The sequence below is a fragment of the Peromyscus eremicus genome, chromosome 12 (genome assembly GCF_949786415.1).
Source record: "Peromyscus eremicus chromosome 12, PerEre_H2_v1, whole genome shotgun sequence".
Classification (NCBI taxonomy): Eukaryota; Metazoa; Chordata; class Mammalia; order Rodentia; family Cricetidae; genus Peromyscus; species Peromyscus eremicus.
The window spans coordinates 32977907-32994752 of record NC_081428.1 but is presented as its reverse complement, the minus strand read 5'-3'; the positions used below and the strand labels follow the sequence as shown (position 1 = coordinate 32994752).

General features: G+C 36.2%; 1 protein-coding gene across 1 annotated transcript in view; it reads right to left on the bottom strand.

Moving 5' to 3' along the window:
• Window positions 1-16846, bottom strand: part of Epha3 (EPH receptor A3) — a 132376-nt gene that overhangs the window by 24693 nt on the left and 90837 nt on the right. Inside the window, exons 10-11 of the mRNA XM_059277717.1 lie at window positions 12536-12597; window positions 11551-11760 (exon numbers count right to left, since the gene is read on the bottom strand). Of these exons, the coding sequence (XP_059133700.1) occupies window positions 11551-11760; window positions 12536-12597 (272 nt within the window). The remainder of the gene's footprint in view (window positions 1-11550; window positions 11761-12535; window positions 12598-16846) is intronic.

The following is a 16846-nucleotide window of genomic DNA, read 5'->3' as shown; positions in this document are numbered from 1 at the left end:
AGGAAACCCCTAGTTTCTCTAGTATCTTTCCTTACCCTTTGAACATTTTTCCTCCCTATAACACCTTTTCAAGTATCTATATCCCTTTTCCTTTAAGTCCTACTGAGTTTAGCAAAGATGATATTTGTGACCATGGGTATGGAACTAAGCATGTAAGCCTGAAGGGCAAATTATTTTGCACACAGCTATAGATAGTAACTACTTTTCTCCCAGAAGCTATTAGCAGCCAATACTTCAGCAGAGAGTGTTCAGTGGGCATTTTCTAAGATCTGATTGGAAAACATCTTGAGAAATAAATTTACCCCTAAATATATCAAAAGAACACCGAAATCACAAAAGAAATGATAAGTTCCCCAGTATTTACAACTCAAGTCATCCTCTTAGAATTTAAAGATATCACAAATAAACTTTTATTGATTTACTAAGAAATATTAGTCCAGAAAAATTATATGATGGAGGCTTCTTAATAATTAGACTTTCCATAATTAACAGAAGGTTTGTACTATATATCCACAAAAGATAAAATGTGTGATCCTTAACAAATTGAACTGTAAGCATCCTATCCTTTCCTCTCTCATGCAACTAACTTCCATTAGTAACTAGTTAACACCCCTTTAATGGTACATAAATTCATTAGGTGAGGAAATCACTATTGACTACAGAGCAATATTGAAAGTTAGCAGTTTTTGCTGTCCTTGTTAACTAAACCAGACTAAAAAAGTTTTGAATTTTCCATGTGGGGCAGTATTAAGTCACTCTGGCTTTAAATGACCACAGAAGAACTTGACCTTGAATATATTTAATTAAAAACACCAACTACAGAAGAGGATTAAAACCAATAAAATGACTGTAGAATTAAAAGGAAAAAAATGAGTATATCATTACAAATTGTTCAATTCCAGCCTTGTAGTTTCAAAATCCTTTTCTTCACCACTAGTACAAAGATATAGAACTAATATAATGAACTAGTAAAACGTCCATTGACTTAAATAAAAAAATAAAATACAGTGTTCCCAAACTATAATTTGAAGTCACAAGCTCAAGAAAGCTGAATGTGCAATAAAAGTAAAGGTTATGAGTGTAGCGCATGTAGGTCCATGTCGACCACACAGAATTGTTGCTTATATTTAGATTTATTGTCTTGGCAAGAGATCAGGCATTCAAGAAAAGCTTGCTTATCTTAGTCGAATCCCTTTTCTCCTAAGTTCTTGGTGCCTTAAAATCACACTGTTTTTTTTTTTTTCCCCCCTTGGGAGGCCTTCTTCCCACTGCTTTCTGTGATGGGACCCTCCCTCCAGCTTTTTAATGTGTATAGCATATTACTACTGTCTAACTCACCCAGGCAAAACTTCTGGTTTTTGTCTATCTTCAGCGTAGCACCTATTGGTTAACTATTTGCCTTCATTCCTCTACCTTACACCCTCCATCCCTTCTTGGTAACCATCGTTCCATATTAGTTTCTATGAGATCAGTTTTATTAGAATACACATGAACCACTTAGCATAGCATTCCCCAGGCCATCAATGTGGATGCAAATGGTAGGATTCTATTATTTTCAGAGAAGAATATTCCATTGTGCACCTATACTGCCTTTCTTTCTTCCTTCTTTCCCTGTTGCACCTATATTCGATGAGACTAGAGAACATGGCTGTCTTCTCACTCTTATTCCTTACACATGTAGGGTAACATTAAAGCCAGGTTCTCTAAAAGGCTGCTCTTGGCATTTCAGATCAGATTATTCCAGTGTCTGAGACTCTGCATTCTAGATGCCTTTATTCCCTTTGTGTGTAAATGATACTAGTGATTCCCAATTATAAAACCCCAAAGAAGCTTGAGAGAGTAGCAAATGTTCACTGGGGAATGGCATCACCCTGTGTGAGAGCTGCTGCTTCAGATGATGTATGATAATCCATGAGGAGCTAAAGAAAAGGAGCCAGATGAATCCAGGACTGGGGCTTTTATATAAACTGGTTGAGCTTGAACCCCTTGTTTTACACGCTTACTCTTTCTGTAGATAGTTCTGTTCTTGTCCTAGGATTTAACTTCATTATGAAAATCAACAGTACAATTCTCAAGAGCTAATTTAATACCTAGATTTTGATAATTTAGCCATATCCTTTCTGGAATTTTCCTTAATTCCAATTGTTCTCTCATTTTTTCTCTCCTGTCCTTGCCTTCTCCTATTCTTTTTTTTTTTCAGAGGTGATTATTTCTATTCTCAGTGAGCCTCTAATTAATCTAATAGGTTAGGTATTATTGTCCTTCTCAGGTGGTGCTTCCTAGTGGCCTAGGATTTCAGTAGAAGCACTGACTCTGGAGAGCAGAGTGTCCTCATCTGCGATACTGGCAAGCCAAGGGCACAGAACAATCCTGAAGAAATGTGTGACCTGAAGAAAGTGTGACTCAGAAGCTTTGATACTGTCATAACTTAAAGTGGAGTCTCTCTTTTGCCTGAATAGGGTTGAATTGAATGGTATGAAATACACACTTACTATATTTCTTACAAACAATTAACTCCAAATCTTATACATCATTCTGCTCATGATGCTTAACACAAAACTTCTTTCTTCCTCATCATCCACCTCAACAGTTCATCTCAGATTTTTTAAGGTTTGTAGTTTGTTTTGAAATCAGCTTAGAGTTTATTAATAAATACATTAAATATGTGTAACTAGCTTTTTAATAACTGCCAAACACAGTTTTAATGAAACATGCAAAATGTTGGATTTGATGAGAGAGTGTGCTGTCATTACTTGGCCCATGTGATTCCTGAACAGCAAAACAGTTTTATTACAACTTTATTGATGTACTTAAACTTGGGACTCATTTCATAATTTACATCTTCTTGGTAAAATACCACCCAGTTTTCAGAATACTTTAGAAGTACAATTAGTTATACAAATAATTTATGATGATGCATTTCTCCATTTTTAATAGGTTTTTAAACTAAGCATTTATTTGAATGTCTTCTATATCCACATTTAAAACTCCTCAGATATTTATGCATTTGAGGATAGATCCCAGTCCTTTGGAGCAATCCCAGAATAGCAGCATATGGACTATATCTAAAACCTCAACTTCAGAGGAATCTCCATCTCAATCTCAGCAGAATCTGAAGTTAATGCTTGCTTCCTATATTTGAAGCATCAGACCTAGTCATTCCTAAGCAGTATCCTTCAATTTGAAGCTCTAAGAATTGGTGCTGCTGGGCAATATTCAGTTATTTGTCCCACTTGAATACTTCATTTTAGTAGAAATAATAGTGTTGTTTTCTGGTTCCTGTGTTGATCCTCCTGTTAATTTTGCCAAGTTGCTTGACATTTCTGAAGTTATTTTACCATATATAAACTGAGGGCCATGGGGAACATAAAACTGTTACCTTCTCTAACAGCCTTGACTATCTTATAAACCTTAGCTCTTCAGTTTTCAAATTTCTGTGCTAAATGTACGTAAACAACAAGGGGGCTGACATTTACAGTGATAATTAATTTGAGCTTTTTAAGAGAGATTACCTTCCTTCTAAACTCGGTATCTTCTTGAATATGTACCTTGTGTTACTTCTATATAATTTATAGAATAATTAAGGAGACGAATATAGAGTTTCATTATTTATTTATTTTTGTGTGTTTTATTTAGTTTTGAGACAGGGTTTGAGCCTTGGGTTTCCTGGAACTTGCTCTCTAGACCAGGCTGGCTTCGAACTCATGGAGATCTGCCTGCCTCTGCCTCCAGAGTATTGGGATTAAAGGTGTGCTCCACCACACCCAGTGAATAAAAAGTTTTAAATACATGTGGTAGGGGTTCAATGAAATAGTGCTTAACTGCCATGTTCCAATCCAGCGTTAGTCACAGAAGTTTAAAACCTTTTCAAGTCTTTAAAATAAAATAGTGAACTGTTCTTACAAAATTCTGAAAGTCAGCATTTTAGGAAATCATGATTTAAATTTGATAGTTTTTATCAGATCTGGGTTCACAACTTTGCTAATGTTGTGGTGCCCACCCAACCATAAAATTACTTCATTGCTACTTCATAACTGCAATTTTGCTACTGTTATGAACCATAATGCAAATATATGATATGCAGGATATCTGATATGTGGCTCCTGTAAAAAGGGTCATTCTACAACAGAGGGGTCATGACCCACAGGTTGAGAACCACTTCTAAGACGCTTGGCCAAGTTATAATCTCCCCCACCCAGGATTTCATTTGATGTCAGTTCATTTGCTGCATGTGGGTGGCCTCGGGTTTGACTTCTAAAGATAAGTACAATGGCTTAAATGCCTTTCTAACCTCTATTTGTTTGTGAAAATAATTCCCTGTTGATTTAAGAAGTATTCTGAGAGTTCTCATTTCCTATCTTTGCCTGTGAGCTCTGTCAGATTGTACTTCAAATGACAAACTACTCAGGAGGGTTAATCTGATTCAACTCAGAGTGATTGAGTATTGAACCTGTAGACAAATATTAGCCTCTCAGGTTGAAAGCTGAACTACAGAGATAAATCATTGTGCTGAAGGTCTTAGCATCTATCTGTTATCAGGGACTCAGCTTCACTCACCACAGCAGACAACAAGGCACAATCCACAGGGAAGCACGTCCCAGGGGGAACATCTATTCTAATCCTAAGTAGCTCCAACCTAAGGGCCACTGAGAGAACAGTTTCAGCAGATGTTGGTCGCCATGAGAGAACAGAGACAGATGGTTCTAAAGAAGCAGAAGCCCACCCTTGAACTTGAGATGTTTCAACATTATTTAAAATGATTAAGAATTTATCAACAGACAGGAGAATACTCATATTCAAAGATTTCTAAGGATGCAAAAATAAAAGCACAAGAAAGCAATGTTTGTGGCCCTTCTAGATGCTCCCAAAACAATATAAAAGTAAGTTAATATGATGGGACTTGTGCACCTATACCACAAAATAAAACCTGAAGAATAAGATAAAATATGACCTAATATGGCTCCAGTTTTTTTCCAAAATTCAGTTAAATTTTACATGACAGATTCTGCATTTTATTTATTTATACACACTTTATTTTTTCTTATTTAGAGAAATTTTTAAATTTAAATATATTTTGATCATATTCTTCCCCTCCCCCAATCCTTCCAGATACTCTCCCTACCTATATTTTGATCCTCTCTCCCTCCTTACTCAACTTTAAGTTCTTAAAAAAAAAATCCAATACAACAAAAAACCCTCCAAACCCAAAGTCAAAACAACAAAAACAAAAACAAAAAACAAAACACCAAACTGTATCCAAATGAAAGCACATAAAAGAATCTGTGGAGTCCAACATATATTGGTCAATTGCTCCTGAACAGGAAGCCTGTCCTGGAGTAGCTGATACACCTATTGTCACTCTATTAGAAAAAATGACTTTTCCTCTCCCAGTAGGTATAAGTGACAGTTCAGTTGTTAACGTAACTACAAATCTGATGGGGTTAATATCCAAAATATATAAAGAGCTCAAGAAACTAGATATCAAGAAAACTACTATCCTAATTAAAAAATGAGGTACAGATCTAAACAGGCTTGTCAAACTGGAAGACTGCATGTAGAAGAATTCACATAGATCCATACTTATCATCACACACAAAACTAAACTCCAAATGGATCAAAGATATCAACATAAAACATGACACTGAATCTGAGAGAAGAGAAATTGGGAAATAACCTTTAACTCATTTGCACAGGAAAAGATTTTCCAAACAGAGCACTGTTAGCACAGGTTCTAAGATCAACATTTAATAAATGGGACCTTGTGAAAGTGAAAAGCTTCTGCATGGCAAAGGACACCGTTATTCAGAATAGCAGACATGAAAGGAGATTTTTATCACCTACACATCTGATAGAGGGTTATATCCAAAATACACAATGGATTCAAAATACTAGATATCAAGAAAGCAAATATTCCAATTACAAATGGAGTGCAGATCTAAACAGAGAATTCTAAAAAGAGGAAACTCACATAGCTGAGAAACACTTAAAGAAATATTCAGCATCGTTAGCCATCAGGGAAATGCAAATCAAAACTACTGTGAGACTTCATCTTACACCTGTAAGAATGTCCAAGATCAACATAACAAGTGACATCTCGTGCTTGTAAATATATGAATTAAGAGGAACACTTATCCCTTGCTGGTGGAAGTGCAAACTTAAACAGCCACTATGGAAATCAGTGTTGTGTTCATCAGTAAGACAGGGATTGATCTTACTCAAGATCTGGCTATACCACTCTCAGGCATATATCTAAAGGATGCTTCATCCTATTGCACATGGACACTTGCTCAACCAGGTTCATTGCTATCCTTTTTAAAGTAGCCAGAAACTGGAAACAACCTAGATGTCCCTCAGCAGAAGAATGGATAAAGAAAAATACACAAGGGAGTATTACTCTGCTGTTAAAAATGACATCATGAAATTTGCAAGCAAATGGATAGAACTAGCAAAAAAAATCATCCTGACTGAAATAACCTAGACCCAGAAAGATAAATGTGGTCTGTATTTTCTTATATGTGGATATTAGCTGTAAAATAAATGATAGCTAAGCTACAATCTATAGAACCACAGAGGGTAGGTACAGAGTAAGGGATTAGAGGGAACAGAGCTTGTTAGGAAAAGGAAATGATAGAGATACATAGCATATTTTAGGCCTGGTGGGGCTACAGAGTAATACTTGGCCCCTTTGCTATAAAAGGGGGGAAAGATAAAAAACAATGAGCTTTTCCTTTTATGTAACTGCTCTTCCTTCACTTGCTTTCCCTGCCTGGTCTGAGTTACAGTGAGTACAAACCCATGATACCAGATCTTGGCTCTGCTCACTTCAAGATTCTTAGTCTCCAGGACTGTGTCTATAACACAGTAGCCACAAGTTTACTGCACAAATCTGTGAAACAGTGAATCATACATTTCATAGAAAAATAATCCCTTCAGGGACCATGGATAATATATTTAAACACATTTTCATAAAGCTTCGATACTCAGGGTTCCACTTCCAAATTACAGCCTTGATTCTCTGTCACAGGAATACAGACAGATTTGTTTTTTCCCAGGCTAAAATGATCACAATAGCCATCTGTCTAAAATGAATGTTGAGAATGTTCAAGGTGACTTATCAATTTTTATTATAACATTGATTACTAAAATCAACAAATCATGTAGACTTTGCATGAGTAAGTAGCTTCATTTTGTGAAGTTACAAACAGGACTTGTTATGCCCAATATAAAAGAGTGGGAAACAATTTGGCCTTGGTTTTATTAATTGAGTTTGAAAGTTTCTTGTTAACATACATAGAACATTGATTAGAAATTGATTAGAAAATATTTTTCATTCATATGAAAACGAAGTATCTATCTAATGTTTTGTACCATGTCACTTTTGATGTTAATAGCTTTTAGTTGAGAATCCTTCAAGAACAATGAGTAGTAACATCATTTAAAATGGAGGTTCTGTGAACAAGACAAGACCAGTTAAGTTCTTCACATTAGTCATCATTTTTATTCATTGTAAATATGAAGCTATATAATACAAAGCTATCCATAATCAATCAAGTCAGCATAGTCACAAATATAAAGCTAGAATCAAGTCAGTAGAGTCACAGATCGAAAGGCTACAGAATGTAAAATTTTCTTTATGACCAAAGATGGGATGCTTTAAACTATGCTTGAAATTTGATTGGTTATGCTCATTATGCAACGTCAGAATGAAGCAAAGAGAAAATGATGTAACACTGGAAGATAGAACCAAGAGAAAGTCAAGTGGTTTTCTCAAATTTCCTAAAACAATCCGTGTAATAATTACATGCCTAAGATGATTGAGATTGTATAAAAGAGTAGGCTGCCTGAGTGCATAGCATATAGATTAGGTAAAAGTCTACTCTTTCCCCATATAGATTAGGTAAAAGTCTATTCTTTCTCTTGTGGGAACCATGCACGTAACAGCAGATTCACCACTGGTATATTGGAATTGTGGGTACTATTTGAACATGATGGTAAGAATGTTAATTGGCATAGAAGCATGCTAATATACATAGATACAAATATGTTAAACTGAAAAAAATCACATAAAAAAGAAATACTGAAAACTTATTGAGTGGCACAAATTTCTCACCAATAGCAATATGGCTCTTTTATTTAATTTCTTTATTTGTTTTGTGTTTTCATGTGCATTATAATGTATGTATTTATGTATACGGGTATGCATGAGTGTGCATGTATGTGTATGTGTGATGGGGGGGGGAAGGAGGGAAAACAGAACACAGAGCATGTACCATGGATTATCCGTATGTGTGGAGGTCAGATACAACTTCTATGATTAGATGCTTGCCTTCTGACACGGTTCCTTCAAAATAATAGCTATATAGTACAACAGGCCAAAATAATCCAAAATAATGAAGAACAGACACGTCATAATTATACTTTGAAAGTAACATGTTGAAAAAACGGAAAGAGGAAATTCTTTGTTGTTTGTTGCTGAACAGCAGAATTTTGGGGGGATTTATATCTGTGGGGCTGCATGTTCCAGTCCCACCCACCAAATGAAATCCAGGGGCTTCCAGTGTGATTTGTGAAGGTAGAGTGCAGCTGCAGTTAGGCTTCACAAACAGCTCTTTAAAACATATCAGATTGCATAAAACTACATCATATTTTAGATGTATGTCATTAAATGGCTACTGAGATATTGACTTAGTTTCTAAGGTACTTTTCCTGATGAAGCACTTGTGGCAATTGTCTTCAAAGTGCCATTCAGGCATCTGTAGGGATCCCAAGAGCGTTTCAGGGAGTCTATGAGGATGAAGCCATTTTTGTAACAACACTAAAATTTTATAGCCTTTTCACTTCAACGTTCCAAGAGTTTGAAGTGGGATTTTACAGAGGGTACAGGATGCATAACAATATTGCAAAATGTGCAGTGTCAACATTTGAAATTTTTGCATAATTTGCAAGTGAAAAATGAAGAGTAACAACTGGATGTAAGTACTGAAGACAGTGATTTCTGCTTAAAATGGTTATAAAAATAGAGTCACACACAACACACACACATGCACATGCAAATGACTGCTTATTTGACCCCTTATTTTATAACACTGCTGAGAACATAAGGAAAGATCATTACATAATTAAGACCACAGAAAAGAACAGCAATGGAGAAACAGGCAACATGTTTAGAGACCAAGCACATTCTCAACTTCCTAAATACTCTATCTGAAGATTTACATTTTATTTACTTACTATTTAAATTATGTTTATGTGAGCCCAAGTTTTTACGAAAGTGCTCCTGCCTGCTGATCTGTGTGTCAAGTTTTTTTTCTTTTAAGTACACAGTTAATTGACAGCATTTCTGCACTTCTCTTTTATTTTGCCTGAATCTCACAGATATTTTTGAAAAAAAAAAATGAAAGGAGCAGAAACCGTCTGTGAACAATATAGAATCAAATATAGTTCATGATGTCTTTGTTTGGTTTCTCTCTACTTAAAGGCAACAGCATCCAGAAAGGCATTGGCCAAGAGTCAATGCATTGAAATACTGAATGCTACTTCCGAACTGTAAAAAAATACAGAGACAATGCAAAATACGTTAAGTATTACTTAAGTAATAAAGTGTTATGTCTAAAATGGGTTCATCAGATTCATATAAAATGTGTGCCTTTTGAACATTTTTGGTTTTTTTGTAAAAGACAATAATCACTGAATATTAAGCCAAATAAATAATATAGCATTTTAACTGGATAAAACTAGTTTTGTTTAGAAAACAAAATGAATAAACATTATTATGTATTATATATTTTATGTGGTATTAGTTTTCTTATTCATGATAACAAACTTTTCTCTCATTCAAGTGTACTTCCCCAATTATTTTGCTTAAATAATTTTTATTAATGCTACTTGACACATTCAGCTTTAAATTTCAGAAAGAGGAGCTCTCTAATATTTTTGCTTGACAGTGATCCTTCAGTTAGTATACATTCTCTACAGAACTGCTTAGAACGGCAACTCAGCTGTTTCGGGGTGTTTACATAAAAAATAGCAGCCCAATGACTTTATAATCATACTCATCTTAAGAGTAAATCATGAAATTACTGTACTAAACAAAGCTTGTTATTGGAGATTAAGTCAATGACTTCCAAATTACTGTAGACATGCAGATGCCTCTCAGAAGGAAGCTGGGAACCCCATGGGTATTTGAGAGAGTGCCAGAGGAACACAAGGATGAACACTGAAGTGCTCTGAGTGACTGTGTGTGGGAAGGGAATGAATCCACTTGGCTGGTGTAGTTGGCAAGAATCTTCTGACACTCAAATTTCAACACAAAGCCTCTTGCATCCTTATTCAGAAATGATACATGAGAATACTGACATAACAATTCCTCCTTCTTTACTAAAGCCAAAGAAATGGTCCTCAAGTGTCTTTACTTCTAACAAAGTCACAACCAGTATAATGAAACTCTGAGCAGAAACACACTTGAATCTCCAGAAAGCAGATGGTCATATTTGTAAGACCTTTTCAGCTTCCCACTAAATCAGTCATTCCTTTGAGGATTCTGGGATCAAGGATCGAATTGGGGTCAAGGATATTCACATTAAATAGTTGTATGTCACAGAGAAATTAGAGCCTGACTCAAGAACTAGCTTATATTATAAATAAGTTCAAATATAAGTCTTCTATCAGATGTGCTTTATTAAACCTGGATGATCTTTTGGGATATGACAGTTGTTATAGGAACAAAACAAGCAACAATACTGCTTCTGGACTGTTAGAAGTTTGTAGAGTGGCAGGCGCTTACAAAAGGTATCTTTAGAGGACAGAGCAGTAGTGGGGAGAATGAAGTCATTTCTTAGGATGATAAGTAAATATTTTCCTTTGCTACATATGTTTTCTCCTGGGAGGAGAGTGTGGTCAGAAATATAATGTTGTTTTTGTAGACCCTGTACCGGGTGATGTTTGTGGAGAGCGGAGAAGCATCAAGGGAGACTGTTAATCGTTGTCTAACCACCCATGTTTCTAACTTCATCAGGTGTTCAGATATGTACATTTGAACTCACTGTTGTTATAAACGCATTCTACTAGCTACAAGGGGAAATGTTTTTTTTATATACAAAGAATATATTCATTAATGAAGTGAACCTGCTACACAAAGACATATATTTAGAACATACATGTTATGGGTGAAAGAAAGCCTCAAAACAGGATAAAGAATAGTCTTTCTTTAACTTTTAAATATTTATTGAGGACATTAATTTTAAATGCTTTAAAAATAATCTGTAAGAACCCAGAGAATTTACCAAACATGCCTGTTATAAAGGTCATTCAATCAAAAATAGTGTGTAGTAAAATACCAATAATTTAGGCATGTAGAAATCTTGCTGTGTTTGGCTGTTAAATGAAAACTATCAGTTTTTCACAGAATAAATGATATTTTTATTATTCAGAGTTGTCTCCATCCATGGGGAACATAACTGACACATGATTCTAAGTTTCATTTCTACTTGTTCGTACACCCAGATATTTATAATATGGAAAACAAAGATAGTGGGAATCCCCGTTACTCACTCTAGTTGTATAAGCAGCTTCAGGGTCATCTTCAAGCACCCGAGAGAGTCCAAAGTCAGAAACTTTACACACCAGATTACTATTGATCAAGATGTTCCGAGCAGCAAGATCCCGGTGGACATAGCCCATATCTGAAAGGTACTTCATGCCTGATGCTATCCCACGGAGCATTCCCACCAACTGGATGACTGTGAACTGGGCATCATGTTTCTGAAATGCATTTGCAATACAGGCTAGAATGTGTTCCTTTGACTTTACAATTTCATATGCCAACATTTTTCATTATTGACTCCACACATTTTCACTAAAACACATAATACTACCAAGACCTTTAGATAAATGAATGCATGGCTAACACAAAATTGATAGTGATGGCACTACTCAGTACAGTATCATATAATCTGAATTCAGTTCAAAAGTAGGATTGTCTTGACCTTTGTATGATTCACAAGTCACTTCTCAAAAACTAAGTTTAAGAACAACATCAACAAAAAAAAGCATTTCATTGAAATTATATTCTTTTCTCTTGGTTAAAATTTTAATCATCATCATAAATAGTATATGAGAAAGGTGTGTTGACCTAATTTGTATGTTTTTTGCCTGATTTTTAATTATAGCTAATCAAAGAAATTATGATTAAAGATAAAGTCATAGAGTCATTGACAGAGAAACCTTCCAATAGATTTGTATTTAAATAGCAATATATAATTTTAAAGGTGTGATTTGGGACAACACAAAGCCTTATACATTTAAAAAAGTTCTAAAATACAAACCATTCATGTTTGGAACTACAAGATAAAGATGAAATTTTACAATTTTCTCTTTGCTAAGTAATCCTAGATTATTTTAATTTTACTTAAAATTTAGACACGAAAATGTTTAGCACAGTATCTAATATTTCCTATAACTTACTTGTCAATATGTATATTTATACACACTATATCATATAAACACAGAAACATTATACATATGATATTTTACTCACACGTAAGAAACTGTCCAAGGAACCATTCTCCATGTATTCTGTAACAATCATTACTGGCTTACCTAAACATACAATAAATGATAAATATATATTCATCAGTGTACTGAGTTGGCATCAACCAAAGAACACACCTATATAATACACTTTGAAACATCTAATAAACACAAGGAACTTTTTTGTCCTCTAAACACTACAAAGCTGTAATAAAAACAGCCATGTCTCAAAATAAAATTAAAAAAAAAAACACAATGCTAAGTTCTAGAACAAAGGCCCATAAACTACTTCATCTAAATTAAATTATTAATCATTGTGTTCAACAGACATCCAAGAATACCTTTTTATTCTTTTGCTTCTGAGGTATTTTTAAGAATCAAACCTTTTGTCTTCAACCTCATTGCCTTAGTTTTATTTCTGTTGCTATGATAACAATACCTTGCCAAAACCCAGTAAGAGAGAAAGGGTTTGCTTTAGGTCACAATTCCACATCACAGTCCATTATTGTGTGGAGTAAAGACACCAGGTCTTGCATTACTGAGTTATTTTCACAGGTAAGAACTGAGAGATACTGAATGTATACATGCCAGTGCACTTTTGCCCTTTTCAAAGAGTGCAGGACCTAAACCCAAGAACAATGTCACCCACTTTAGGCTGGGTCATACCACATCTAGAAGCACAGTCAAGGCAGTCTCCCATAGGTCAAGCCATCCAGATAATCTCTCATTGAAACCCTCTTCCCTGGTGATCCTAGACTGTGGCAGGTAACTATTAAAATTAGTCACCATACTGAGGACACTCGGGGATTTGGTATTCAGTTGTCTGTAGTAACTATGAGCAGTAAGCTGTTTGTCATACTGATATGAATCCCCTGGTTTTACTTTCCCCCTAATTTCTAATGTTAGCATGCCTGTAGTTAAGCTTTCATATGATAACATATTTCATAACATAATATAACTGGTCCTCTTCCAAGTCTATAGGGCCCAAGTCAGATCAGAACTCAGAGTTCTTGAAAATCCTTAAACATAATAGGCTTTGACCAAACAATCACATCCATCTAATTATATGACACAGTCCCACAATTCTTCCCTTCTAAGCATCTTCTCTGATATGGGGATACATTTATTTATTTATGTATTTATTTATTTCTAATTTTACTTTCTCTCTGGTATTTTTCCTTTATATTTATACATTTTGATTATTTTAATAGTATTAGGCCTATCTTATTTTTTTTCTTCCTCGTGGTTTTAGTGACCTAATTTTAACTTTAACACAGGCTTTCGTTAATTTAGGTGGGTCTTGAACTCGCTGTGCAGCATAGCCTGGCAGTGAAATTCAGATAAAACCTCTTTCTATTTGTTGAGTGTTCCCCTTGTGCACATCTGCCACACTCAGTAGGTCCAGTGCTAGGTGTTAATGTTGTGAAACAGTGCTAGAGAGGCTTTGGTGGGTTTGGACCAAGGTACCCTGCGCAGGGGCAGCAGATGGTGGTGTGGCGTGGTGTGGTGGAAAGTTACACTACCTGGAAAGTTTATTTGGGAGGAAGGGGAGAGGGAATGAAGGGAAGGAGAGGGAGTAGGAGGGAGGGGGGAGGGGAGGGAGGGTGAGGAGAGGAGGCAGGGAGGGGGCAGGGAGAGAGAGAAATGTGTGAGAAGGGGGAGAGAGGGGGTGAGAGTTTTTTTTTTTTTTTTTTTTTTTTTTTCTCTTAAGGGGGTTTTAACATAAGATGATGTCAGACACTGGGTGTGTCTCCAAGGGGCAGATCAGAATATTAGCACTAGGGATCAGACTGCTGGCCTCTTGTATCAAACAAGCTACCCATTCAGCTTGTTTGCCCTTTTGATACTACAAACTGTCTTCATTTCTTTACATTTTCCTTATATCGGTGAAAATCGACATTGAATAATGAAAATTATTCTTACAGCACTTACAGTTTTAATATTGAGAGGGCCGGGGAGTCAGAGCCATGACAGGTTTTTGATAGCCCTGCCAGGGACCAGGCCTCACTGGAACTGGCTGGAGCAGAGCAAGCAGTTCTCAGGAAGAGCAACCAATCAGCAGGCGCCCCACAGCCTTCTGCTGGCTCAGCAAGGGCCCCCCAGCCTTCTGCTAGCTAAAGATAGCTTTTCCTACACTGTAGGTGGAAGGTCCATAACTACTAAAGCCTCCCACCAATCAGCCTCCAGATTAATCCCTCCTCTCTGGAATTCCCTAACTCCCTTAAAAGGACCTTTTGACCTCTCTTCAGGGTAGCTATTTGCCACCCCAACCTGTTGGAACCAATAAATGCTTTTGTTAAATTGCATATGTGACTGTTGGTCTTTCTTGGGGGCTTCTCTTGAACCCTAACAAATGTATCTTAATAACTGTTTTTAATTAAATATCCAAACATTTAAGTTCTGAAAAGTTCTCAGATAATTTTCACATATATTATTTCAACTGATCCAGTGGCCTATTTTCATTAAGGCATTGATTTATTTATAGTCTCTAGGTGCCATCAATCTACCTTCGTATCTATCATATCTAAAAAAATATTTTAGTCAAAACCTTCATCATTTATGCCTTGCTCTGTCCAAATCCTAGCTAAACTTTAGTTTGATAATTTTCAAGAAGAAATACAAGATTTACTTGTGCCTTAGAAACTTTGATGTCTCCTAAGATCCTTTCCGAAAGTCCTGTCCTGTAGTAAAGTAATTGAATGATTTAAGGAATGAATGAAAGAAAACCTGCTCATTCTAAGTCTCTACAGATCTTTATCAGGGCCTGTGCTCCTCCATTATACATTTGGGGGGAGAATAACATGCTACCAAACTTGAGTAGATGCTTCAATAGTAGTCGAAGACACTGCTTCATTTGGCTGGTGACTGCTCTTGTATACCACTCAGATCTCTGCTTATCACTGATTTCCTTTGGCTCTCAGCCTTATGGCCATTTCATTTCTCATTAGCGTGTCTTGTAAAATGTTTGGCAAGGGAAATAAAAGTAGCTAAAAAGTCAAACCAGTCAATTAAGCCATGGCCCCATGACCATTCAGAAATCAGATCAGGCTGCCTTTAGCTCTTCTAATTTAGGTATTTGTAAACACTTCAGTTAAGATAGGCAAGCCTGGAAATGTGCTTTGCATTAAGTTCAAAGATGCAGCAACCCAAATGTACAGACAAAGAGCAAACAAAATCACTTGGAAAGCAATATCTTAACTTAAGAGTTTCCTTTGTGATCTCAATGAATATGGTTAGAAACAAAGGCTCTGGAGTAGTGGTGAGAATTTGCTGTAGCATGTAGTAAATACAGTGGGAAATGATCTCCAAACAGCAGCTCATCTGCACATTATGCAGTGTGCTGGTATTAAAGTTTGCACGACTCATCCTGGGTGCTTTGACACAATCTGCTTCCTAAATTTGGAGTCAGTGTCATTTATTGTCATGAGAGACCTCAAAACGTATCTGAGGATATGTACTAAGCCCAGTGGAAATTTAATTCTATGAAGGACTGAAGAATTGCCATCAAAAACCACCGAGGCAGATTTAACAGTGCAGTTTCATTTCTGCTTCTAAATGTACTCAGTACAGAAAGAAAATGGGGGTGGGTGGGTGGGGGCAGTCTCTTACAGCTGTACAGTAATAGAATCAAGTCAGTCTGCTATAATAAGTTCATTTCCCCAATTATCCACAGCGGCTCAGAGATGCTAGAAGTCACTTAATCACTGTCCAATGGCAATATCTAAGAATTCCAGATTCAGCCCTGGATATTAAAGACTACAACTGCCGGGCGGTGGTGGCGCACGCCTTTAATCCCAGCACTCGGGAGGCAGAGCCAGGCGGATCTCTGTGAGTTCGAGGCCAGCCTGGTCTCCAAAGCGAGTTCCAGGAAAGGCGCAAAGCTACACAGAGAAACCCTGTCTCGAAAAACCAAAAAAAAAAAAAAATAAAAAAAATAAAGACTACAACTATCCTAACCACAACTTCCATAAAGACAAGACTTAGATGTCGTAATACAGTCCGTTGTAGTCCTATAGTCTTTACAATTTTCTAATCTTAATTTTTTGGGTTAAAATAATTGTGTTCAAATTTAAAAATATTGATCATCACTAACATATTAAAGGAAATGCTAGTGGCCCAGAAACAATACCAACTGTGTCTAGCGCTCTAAATATGCTACTTCTAGTCCTGCATACACTGTTTACTTCTCTGTTTGCTTTGAGACAGAGCCTTGCTATGTATCCTGGCTGGCCTGACACTTGTTGTGTTGCCCAGCTTGCCCTTAAACTCATGACACTCTTGCATGAACTTCTTATGTAGTTGATTACCAATGAGTAAC